The sequence below is a fragment of the Gouania willdenowi genome, chromosome 22 (assembly GCF_900634775.1).
Source record: "Gouania willdenowi chromosome 22, fGouWil2.1, whole genome shotgun sequence".
Classification (NCBI taxonomy): domain Eukaryota; kingdom Metazoa; phylum Chordata; class Actinopteri; order Blenniiformes; family Gobiesocidae; genus Gouania; species Gouania willdenowi.
The window spans coordinates 23,419,126-23,430,557 of NC_041065.1; the positions used below are offsets into that span (position 1 = coordinate 23,419,126).

Below are 11,432 nucleotides of genomic sequence, written 5' to 3' on the forward strand. Positions count from 1 at the left end.
ATGCCCAGCCCTACACTAAACTTGAACTTTTTGCATTTTCTGTGTCGTGTTTCATCTCAGTTTGTGTAAATCACAATAGATAAACTGAGGAATTCTGCACCTGACAGGTTTTTTTTCTTCTTCTTTGAAACAGACATTGTAATGTAACGTCTTTTTTGTTGCAATATATATTATCGCAGATTTGCTGCACTGTGATAATATTGGTATCATAAACAATGTATCGTAAACTATCTTTAATTGCATTTACACATACAGTCATTTTAACTGATGTTTGTATGCAATTTTAGGTCAGTACAGCTTCCACTTTATTGTCCATTTCTTACTTCTTTAACTCTTAGTCGTGTAAAATGCTTTCAGTACGGCCAGTTTTACTTGGCCTATGTGTTTATTTTGTAAATGCTCTGTGTACTGGGAATGATGGACACAGAGAGATGGAAGTAAATGGTGGGAAGGGGGTTAACTTATTTAGAATATTAAGTGCAACATATGAAGTGATTTGTATTTGTGGTCACGTGACCATTTGCTAATGTGTGATAGTGCATTTGTATTCAAAGTGAGGTACTTGCTGTTCCAGGCCAAGACCGTGGAAGAGAAGCGTCTCTGGTCCCATCACATCAAGAGGCTCATTCTGGAGAATCACAATGCTGTCGTACCTCAGAGGGTAAAAGAGACACTTTGTTCCTCTCATGGTTTCTTTCCCTCTTTTTTTTTTTTTGCCTTCCATTCCCTGTTGTGTTTTTTTTTTTTGTTTTCTAGGCAAAAGAAGCCATCCTGGACACATCAAACTGTGAGTCTTAACAAATATTCAACTAAATCCAATATCTGTTGTCATGGTAACCAACTAGGCTCCTGCTAACAAAATCTGGGTAATTATGAGAATAATTCACCAGGAGATGATTTTTTTCCTCTTGCTCAGATCCAGGGAAGTACCAGTACAGCCCTGAGAGGCTGAAGAGAGCAGAATCCAACCACAATGATGAATTCCATCTTGGAAGAAGGAACGGAAGGAGAAGATCAGGTAAAAGATTCAACAATTATAAAGTTGTTACATTGCTGTTTAACAATGCCATTAAAAATGTCTTCTTTTTTTTTGGCTTCCTTTCAGAGCCAGTGAAAGAACTCATTGGGGCAAAAGGTTTGTGTGCTTAATTATTGTTATTTATACATTCAGACAAATTCTGTTGTGTAGTGATTGTCACTGTGTGTCGGTTCCTTCAGAAACACCTGGAAAAGGGATCAAAAGACTCACACAATCCTTCTCCAGCTCATTCACAATGAAGTTAATGATATTCCACAGCGACCAAAGGCTTTGTGATACATTAAAGCTGGAGCGTCAAATTCAATTTAGTTCATGGTCCAAATATGGAGCAGTTTATCTTAAGTGGGCCGCAGATTTTAGATGAAAAAATGAGTAATTTGATGATCATTGTGCTCTAGTTTGCACTTCTACTTATATATAAATTATAAAATAATTTATACCTGCAGGATTTTCACTTTCAATTTAATGTAATTTTGGCAAATTTTGTGGAATAATTTGAAGAAAGATGCAGAATTTTGTTCTTTTAACAATTTGAGATTTAAAAAAATGACTGCCATCATGTGTTAAGGGTTAAGATGGTGGAAAATGTGAGCCCTATTCATATTGTGGAGTTTCATTAAATTTGTGTATTGTTCTGGAGATATCTAGCGGAGGTATTTTCAACTAAATTAGTTTAATTTGAACAAAAATGGATGGTTTTTCTAACTTTTTTGCTTTCTGCCGTGGGCCGAATTGGATACTATAAAGGGCCACATTTGGCCCCCGGGTCTTGAGTTTGGCACGTGTGCATTGAAGGTTTTGTCCTGCAGTCAAATTAACGCCTCATGTCAGAAAAGCACGAGCCTCAGTTTTTGAACGTAGACGAAAACAAAGCTTGGCGTTGTCCTCCTGGGTCGGTTCTTGGGCAAATGCAATGAAGAAGCGATTTTCATGTCAACCACCTCATCCGGGTGAGGGAGTGGGTCATCACATCTGGGCTAATTGCATCATGTCCAGTTAGAGGCTGAGAGAACAACATGTTTGTTATTAGTATTTATCTAATCACGGGGCCTCCCTTTAGACGTGGAGCAGACTCCCTCCTTTCCTCTGAGGAAGAACTGATGGTGTGTTGCACGTAATTGTTCAAGATGCATGTTGTTTTTATCCCTTTTGTCACATATTTGATTTGACCAGCATTGCTGACTTGCTCATTTCTTTTCCTCCCTGCCTCTTCTTTATCGTCGCTCCCCATGCAGCCGTTCTGAAGGTAAGCATCTAAAATCCATCCTTTAATTAAGAAGCTTTGTCAGTCTGATGTGCCACTGCTGTTTATTTGGCGTTCTAGGCTGTGGTGAGATATGACGTGCCCAGTTTTGACTCCGCAGTTCAAACTCTGTAGAGTAGATTTTTTTTTTTTTAAAGGAATCTGAACTATAACGGGCTGCAGTGGAGTCCTAATCTATACACTCTATATTTTATGTTTTCCTGGGCTGAGGAAATCATATTTCACCACACGCTGAAGCTGCTTCACATTGATCCCCTTCCATTCACAACCTTGGAATCACAGCGTGCCTCTGGTCCAGGGTGGCGGTCAATTACATTTTTCAGTTACAATTACATTTGAAATTACCCATGTTCAATTACAATTCTTTTTTTATCCTCAGAATGTTAATTACACTTATGTTCTCAATTACAATTAATTACAATTACTGGTCCTGAAATAAATAACCTAATTGTTAAAAGTTAACCTTCCTCTTGTGTTAACTTTCTGTTAGCATCTCTTATGATGACGAATCCTAAATATTAAAAACAAACATCTATTGTCTAATTTATTATCTATTAGTTATCTTGTTAGGCTTCCTAATCAATAAAAATATAGGTTTCAATATTTTTGGTGTGGACATCTGAGCCTTTTTTATGTCAGTATACCTCTAGATTTTTTAATATTAAAATGTGGGAAAGCTTGATATGAAGACATATTTCATTAATTGTTGACTACATTTGTGTAGAACTGTAACATAGTTCCCCAGTTTTGTGTTAAATTATAATTGATATTTTTTATAGGATTTTTCATGGCAATTACAATTGCAAAATCAATTATCTAAGCTTAATTACGATTATGATGGCAACGGATTTTAAAAATGACAATGAAAATTAGAGGTACGCCATAATTGTAATTAATTATCCATTACACGATTACAATTATAATTGACCCCAACCCTGCTGTGGTCTCACATTAACACGCCACATGTCTGTGACTTCACGCTACAGCATGCAGACAGTGAGGGTGCACTGCTGGAGCAAAGGTGCTCCCTTCAGCCGGCCACTAGTGTCGACACGCTCACCTCCGGCCTAGGCGAGCCCCTGGCTCCAAGGCTGTGTGAGGAGGATCTGTTTCCCAGAGGTGAATCTCTGGAGAAGCAAAGTCCTGCTGCTGGTGGTGATGGTGATGAGCTCAATCTGTGCTCCTCACTGGTTGAGATGGAGGAAGGTTACAAGGAGGATATTCTACCTGGAGACGAGCAGGTAGCAGACTTTGCCACCTCAGTGCTGGCAGCCATCTCCTGCTGGCACTATAGAGCGAGGGCTTTGCTTTCCACTCACTTCACAACGGTGAGGGTTTCTTCCTCTACGGGTTTAACATTTCCTCTTCCATTCCACCAAATACTCTGATCAACACTGTCTCAGATGTTGGTTCCTTTGTTCATTTTTGCTTCCTTACACTCTTTACAAATCCTGGTAACACTTAACTTAAAGTTTTAAACATAAAGCTGACATTATGCTGTCATTATCTGTCAATAGAATGAATAAGGTGTCACGAAGGCTGTCAATAAGTGTCCTTGGCTAAATTAATTGGAGCTATGTTGGTATTTTTTGGGTTAGATGGAGGCATGTAGTGGGGTGAGGTTAGGTTAGGGTTCCTGCGGGTCCCTAAAAAGTCTTAAAAGGCATTAAATTCACTAGGGCTGTAGTCAACCAAGGAAATGGTTGGTCGACCATGACTATGGCACACATAGCGATTAGTCGACCAAAAAAAAAAAAAAAAAAAAAACGGAGAATGAATGAGCAGGTGCAGAGCAGGACGAGGAGAAAGAAAAAGAGACAAATATTTTATATTTTGTCTTGGCGTTTTGTGATGGCAATTTGCTTTTAAACACAGACCATTTATATGAACCTTATTCAAGTTTTGACCAGAACACGACAAAGCAAAAGTAAAACCTACAGGTCTGACAGACATTAGGTATTTATATCCGTGCCTGACCTGAAACCGACAATTAAAACCTATTTTTTTCCCTCATACAAATGACATATTGACGTATGTTTTAGTGGTAAGCCTGCTTTTATTAATAAACAATGTCAACATCAGATCAGCGCACGGGAAAACAATCGCACGTCAAACACGGGTGTGCAGTGTGCCCCGCGGCGCCAGAGACAGCAGTGGATCTATTTACATAATCCACGTATCAAATATCAGGATAATCCATGTTCGTGTGCAGAAAAAGGATTTATTGAACAGTGGATGTTTGTGTTTCAACCTGTTTTAATTTGTTCCCTCTCTGCTCTGAGGACAGCGCACTGACAGCTGAAGCACAACACTTTTTTTGCAGCACACACTCACAGCTGTTGCTGGACACAGAATCATGCTTAGGCCTTAAATACATTATATGGATATTTAATCCTTATCACCTATATAAGTGCATTGCATTTTTTTTTTACGGTATTGAAACTGATAATATTGTCGACCACGACGGCATCGACCAATCAGACGACTAAACAACCAAAGTTGGCAGCCCTAAAATTCATGAATTTAAAAATAAGGCCTTTATTGTCATTAAAATGTCTTATGTGTTAAATTTTAAGACTTTTGAAACATCGATATAAGTATGATTTTATGATTGTCTCACATTTCAAGATAAATGGTAACATTAGTTTTTAAAAAAACATATACCGTATATATAATTTACTGTAACATTTCTCAATCACGACAGAAAAACCAACTACAAAACAGTAACGTGGTTGCAACGGGACTATGTGCAGCTTGTAGCAACTTTTAACAACATAGGTAAATTTAAAGAAAATTGCCCCTAACCCTATGTAATTGATGTGGCATTTCCCCCCCCAATTGTGTTTACTGTGAAGTTGGTTTTAAATGTAATTATGGCATTAAAAAGTATTTAATTTAATTTGACTGAAGCTGTAGGAACCCTGGGTTAGTGGTTAGGCCAGGCATGTCAAACTCTTTTTAGTTCAGGGTCCAAATATGTACGTTTGATCTCAACTGGGCTTCAGGTTTTATGTGGAGAAAAATAACAATAATAAGATCATTGTGCCCTAGTTTCTAATGTCTGTCCCTGTCTGATCTTCACTTCAAAATGTTTTGATTTTGTAACCGATTTTTGTGTGATTTAGAAGAATTATGTGGAATTGTTTGTCAGAATTTGCAAGATTTGTGGTAGAATTGCAACTAAAAATGACAGAATTCATGTGAAATAAACAAATGAAAACTGCAAGCCCCTAAAAATATTGTAGAGTTTCATTAAATTGGGGAATATGAGATATCTATAACTGGATTGTTTGGTAACTTACACAATAATTCATGTTTTCTGACACGTGGGTTAGGGTTAGGGTAACAAACGACACTTAACGTCAGCCATCTTGACACCTTATTCATGCTAATGACATTACGCTGTCATTATTATGACATGACAACTGTCTTATGTATAAACCTTCAAATAAAGTGTTACCCAAATCCTGCATGAACCTCTGATTGAACACAAACACTTACGGATTGAATTAAAGACTCTTATCTGGTGCATGTGGTGTTTTTGTGTGTTTTTCGCCCTGCAGGTCAGATCTTAAAGGTGTGCATGCACTCTAATAGCATTATTTGTTTTCCTTTCATTGATTTTTCACACATCGAGTTGTGTTGCTTGTGTGAGCATGATGGGAGCCTGGAAGGGTCAAAGAGATAATGTGGTCAATTGATGACCTGATCTGGTTTGTGCCTATGGAGTATGTCTTTGTGGCACATATTGGTTGTTTGAAGTTGTCTTTTATAATATTAGGATGAGCAGAGCAGTGATGCTGCTGAGGAGAAAACGACGTCATCAGAGGAAGCAGAGTGTTTGAGTCTGGAGGGAAAAGACGACGATGGAGCTGTGGAAGAACCGGTCTGTACCCAGGTGACGAATAAATCCCAGTGTGTTGTTCACACACTCATCCTTTGAACTATTGCTCCAATATCTGCATGAAGTGAAAACCCTTCCATCCTTAGATTAGTGCTCACCTTTAATGTTTCTCATTTTTTTTTTTTTTGGATTCAACAATGCTGTCATAATTTTGAATGAGACATAACTGGTCACGGTAATGCGTTAAACTCAAGACTTGCAGGCCAAATCCTGCCCACCAACGCGTCAAATTCAGCCAACAGGAGGATTTCATTCAAAGTACAAATGACAGGATACGTGAAGCATGATGTAAATCATGATGAAGTTTAGTTCCAGATACCTCAAACCCTCTAGAATCCAAGATTCTAATAAAACTCCCCGACATATGCAAAGGCTGGCAAGCTTCCTGTGCTTATTGTTGCATGATTGCAGTCATTTTTAGAAATTATATCCAATATATTTTTCCAAGCAAAATAAACCTTCAATTTCTTCAAATTATATTTTAGGAACATTTTTTTTTTTTTTTGCAAATTTTGAAGTTAAAGTCATAGAAATAGTGATATCTGTGACTTATTGCTTTAAAATTAAGATTAATGTGCTGGAATTGCTCTTTTTGTCCCCCAAAACTGGAGATATCTGGTTTAGTCCGTTACAGATCAAACTGGGTCATATGTAGCCCCTGAACTGAAATGAGTTTGTCAACACTGATGTAATGCATCACTTTTAAAGTACGTTTCCAAAAAAATGGACACTGCAGCCTTTGCCCTGAGAAGAACAAATCTGTCAGGCCAGTTTGAGCCACAACAGGTGCTTTATGAGTCCCTGCTGGTATAATTGGATTTCTTGTCCTTTTCTCCTGCTGTGAGCAGCTCCACCAGCAAAAAGAACATAATCACTGTGAGCCTGCTACTCTCGATAATGCTCATCATTGCTGGTACTTTTGCAAAAACAGCTTCTGTGTGTAAATATGTGTAGTTCATAATTCATTCCTTCCTTATCTCAACCACACAGCTCCAAGCAAAACTTTTTTTCATTGTATGAGAAGGTCTGCAACACTTGGAAACTAATTTAAAAAACTGCCCACAAGGAAGACATCAGTGACTCAACCACTATGGAGATGAAGATTAATACTCAGAGGAGAAGTGTAATTAAAATTTTCCATCATTAGATATCGCTAATACAAATAAAGGATATCACAATATTTTTTTTATTTTGCTTCTGCGTGTTTCAGGTTGATTGATGCAATTTGTGGAAAATTTAACGCATAACATTACATTGACATTTGACACACAACTAAAAAATTATAAGCAAAAATGAATCCTATTGCTTCCAACCCAAGGTTTTATTATAGTGCGGTCAAGAAATAAAAAGCGTGATTATTTAATTCTGCTTTGTATTTAATTAATCTAATTCAATTCTTGTTTAATCTCAACTAAAAAATTGCTGAAAAAAGCCCTCAATTTGACGTTTCAATCCCAAGGGCTGCTGACACCTGTCGTTTTGACCATCAGGGGGAAATATTGATGTGTACTTTTGTCAATCTCTAAATAATAAAAAATGCAAATGAAATAAAACATCAGGTCCATATGTAGTGCTATAAATTAGCACATCATAAACAGTAAGAACATGAGCAATACAATTATTGAACACCAAACTTGTGGCTTTTTCTCTCCTTCAGATAATAATATTTTTCCACAGAGTTTTTTCATATGTCAGTCATGAACTTATTCATTTTGTCTCTGAACCCTTTCATCTTGTCCAGTGTGATTTGGAGACACTGCATGTTGCAGCTAGCACTCTCATTGTCCGTGCTAGCTGCTACATGTTTAGCATTGAGAAAAAAAGCGATTAACAGCATTATTTTTTTAGTGCATTATTTTTTCCTGTAATTAGTTAATCGCAATTAACACGTTAAAGTGACAGCCCGAGGGTTTATTGCTCATTTTTTTTGTTCCAGATTAATCAGCAGGACTCTCCGCCTCCAGACTCTGTCCTGCAGTCAAAAGAGTGCAGTCACCAGTACCCCGACTCTCCTGTGACGCCTTCAGAATCAAACACTGAGACCACAGAACTAGAACACGATACCTCTAATGAAACTGCAGAAGAAGCAGTCAGCGACTCCTCTGGTCTCCACACGGAGGAGGCCAGTGTGCTGACCAACAGTGAACTCTCAGAGGACGATGAGGTGCTGTCAGATGCTAAAGGCCGGTTGAGTTCTTCAGAGTTGGACCAGGCCAGTATTACAGCCGAGAACTTTGTTGAAGGCACCCTTTCTAGACGCAGCAGTCTAGTTTCTGAAGATCTGGGTCGTGTCTCCTGCTCTTCACCAGAGGATAACTACGCCTTCCAGATTATTTCCACCTGCACAGACTCTGAAAAATGCAGCCAAACTTTACAGCCTGTGCCAGATCTTTCTCCGTCTGTTCAAGAACCTGCACTGAATGACATTATTGCAGAGGAACGGAGGTCCACTCTCTCCAAACAAGACCGCCTCCTTATTCACAAAATCAGAAAGTACTACGAGCATGCCGAGTACCAGGATGCAAACTTCAGCATCAAGCGCAGGGAAAGTCTATCCTATATTCCTGCAGGCCTGGTGCGAAACCTGAGCCGACAGCTCAACAGCACACCTCAGGAGAAACCGGTACCCGTGCACAGGAAGGAGCTGTCTCGGAGCAGACCTACCTCCTGGTCCGTGTTTGACCTTCCTGGTTTAGAAAGGAGTCAGAACGCTGAAACCTGCCAGAAAAGTCCAGCTAAACCTCGATCTTGTAGCATGACCGATACTTTGAACACAGACGAGGAGTTCAGGCCTTCATCTGACATGCTTAAGGTTTGGCAAGACATGGAAATTGAGGAGGAAAACCGAGAAGGCCAACAGGAAGTTAGGGACATGAATTTGGAAGTGATGCAGGATATTAGTTTAGACTCTTCTGAGGTCAAAAGCAGTGAACCGTTATCTCCTGTTTTAGAGGAGCCTGGATGTGTGACTTCCACAGATGGACGGTTACCACCCATCACAACTATTCCTGGAGCAGGATATGAATCGGCTACAGATTCAACGCCATCCAAAATCGCCTCGTCTCAAGACGAGAGCAATGTCAATCACAACCACACCCCCAACGTCATCAGTGCCCGAACAAGCACTGATGAAGACCAAATCCTGCAGGACATGGGAAAGATGAGAAACAAGGTGTTCCAGCTGGCTCGTCAGTACAGCCAGCGTATCAAAAACAACCGTCCTATCGTCTGGTCCCGAACTCGAGAAGCAGCCAATCAGCAAGGCCTCAGGGGTCTGCCAGCTGTTCACGAGGAGAAGACCCAGAGGAGAAAGAAAGGTGAATAAATTGCAGATGATGGGCGTGTTGCTTTAAAAAAATATCTCAAACTCTTTGTTGGTTCTTGTGTACAGGTAAACCCAACTTGAGATTGCCTCTAACCACTTGTGATCAAGCAGTCATCCATGAAGTGGACTTTCCTATCCCGGTCCAGACGTCGGGCTCTGGATCCAGCACTGATGGAACTATTACTTCTCCTCAAAGCCCAGTTTCTGAGAGCTTCCACTGGCCTGATGTGCAGGAGCTACGGTCCAAATACACAGGAACCTGCCTTTCCTCCACCGTCACTCGTAGCCACACGGTTCCCAGTGGGATGCTGGAGTTCTGTTCAGAGCAATGCGCCGACAAGTACCTCGGCTTCTCGGACCTCAGCCAAATAACGGCAGACTGTTCAGTGAAGCAGGAAGACTGTCCCACAGATCAGAAGCTACTGTGCACATGGAGCTCCTTAGACCATGTGCTTGGGTCACTGCCTCTTCTTGAGGTACAGAACCTTCAGGAACCAGGAACTAACAGCAAACACCAAGACCGGAACAGCCTTCACTACGAAGGGATTAACGGTTCACCAAAGGCTGCTGTTCTGAGTTCAGAGAAGAGCTCAGAAAGTAATCTGGTCAAAAGCTTGCGGCATAAGTTCATGAATAAGTGAAGTTGCACCAAAATGCATGTGTCCTCATTAGCATGTTTGTTCTTTTGTTGAAGAATTAAAAATCTACATGCCATGCAATGTTTTCAGTATGAAGGACTTAAGACGATGCTGTTGGTACAAGTATAGCAGAAAAGGGAACGTATTGGCTAACGAGACCAAATCCAAGACATTATCGTTTTACAATATTATACACTGGGGTTTTGTCTACGCACCAAAGCTGTAAATATTTGTATATAGTCTAAATGAGCTTTGACTTTATTTTATTACCTCTATGGTTTGGTTTTCTGCCCATTTTGAACATTGGATGCTGTAATCGCTATAGCATGTTTATCATTTACCATGTAAACTTTAGGCTAAAGAACAAAGACGTGTAAAGGCCAAAGAGTCGCCCTCTGCATGTGCTGACACGCAGTAAATTCACTTAACTTCAGGTTTACTGTAGCAGCTTGTGAAAACCATCACTGGAGCTTTATTTTGTACATTTTCTGTGATCTTATTTATGAGCCTGTCTGTATATATGGAAAAATATTAACTTGTGTAAATACCTTAAATAAGTCCTTTTTACTTTTCCATTCCACCTGAGATCTTATTCTGCTTTCCTTTTCTTACATTTTTAAATAAATTGGAAAGTGTTACGTTTTCTTTAACTCCTTTAAAATCAATATAAATGTTGTTCTCTAATTTAAAAGAAAGTGTCTTTGAAGAAAGTGGAATTGTGTTGAATGTATGGTCAAGACGAGAGAATTCTTTCGCCCTATTAAATTAGAATCATGCAGCACAATTTGATTAAACTGTTGCAGTACTATTTCTGTCCAGAAATTCTACGTCCTCTTCAGCACGTTTAAAACATTCTGTTTTCAATTCTTTTGTGATGTGTAACCGCAGAAGGAACTAAACACATTGTTGCACATGAAGCTTAAATAAAATATCTGTCACCTCTATTACAATGTGAGTTATTCTTAATAAAGGGACTTTTTAAGAAGCAAATATTACAAAATGTTTGGTTAAATGAATTTTCTGAAGGTTACAAATGTTTGGCGTCACATGATGTATCGTCGAGGGTAGTACTGCAAGTTTGGGTGTCTACACAATTCATATTAGGTCAGTGGTTCCCAACCTTTTTTGGGTCGCGACCCCATTTTTTTTGTTCTAGAGTAAGTTTTTGATCATTTGCTAGTCTGTGAATACAAATACAGTACAAAGTAGCTAGGATTAGTGCACTAAGTGACAAAATGCATAAGCGCAGATATTTTTATATT

General features: G+C 39.2%; 1 protein-coding gene across 6 annotated transcripts in view; it reads left to right on the forward strand.

Annotated features, from left to right (window-relative positions):
* Positions 1-11,114, forward strand: part of LOC114456445 (pleckstrin homology domain-containing family G member 3-like) — a 48,606-nt gene extending 37,492 nt beyond the window's left edge. The window contains exons 11-19 of one of the 6 annotated variants that reach the window (XM_028438195.1): positions 575-661; positions 757-787; positions 917-1,018; positions 1,106-1,135; positions 2,275-2,285; positions 3,290-3,631; positions 6,085-6,201; positions 8,144-9,524; positions 9,599-11,114. In XM_028438195.1, the coding sequence (XP_028293996.1) occupies positions 575-661; positions 757-787; positions 917-1,018; positions 1,106-1,135; positions 2,275-2,285; positions 3,290-3,631; positions 6,085-6,201; positions 8,144-9,524; positions 9,599-10,173 (2,676 nt within the window). In that variant the 3' untranslated portion in view covers positions 10,174-11,114. The remainder of the gene's footprint in view (positions 1-574; positions 662-756; positions 788-916; positions 1,019-1,105; positions 1,136-2,274; positions 2,286-3,289; positions 3,632-6,084; positions 6,202-8,143; positions 9,525-9,598) is intronic. The other 5 variants (XM_028438196.1, XM_028438197.1, XM_028438198.1 and 2 more) reach the window with 5 other exon arrangements.
* Positions 11,115-11,432: the final 318 nt, after the last annotated feature.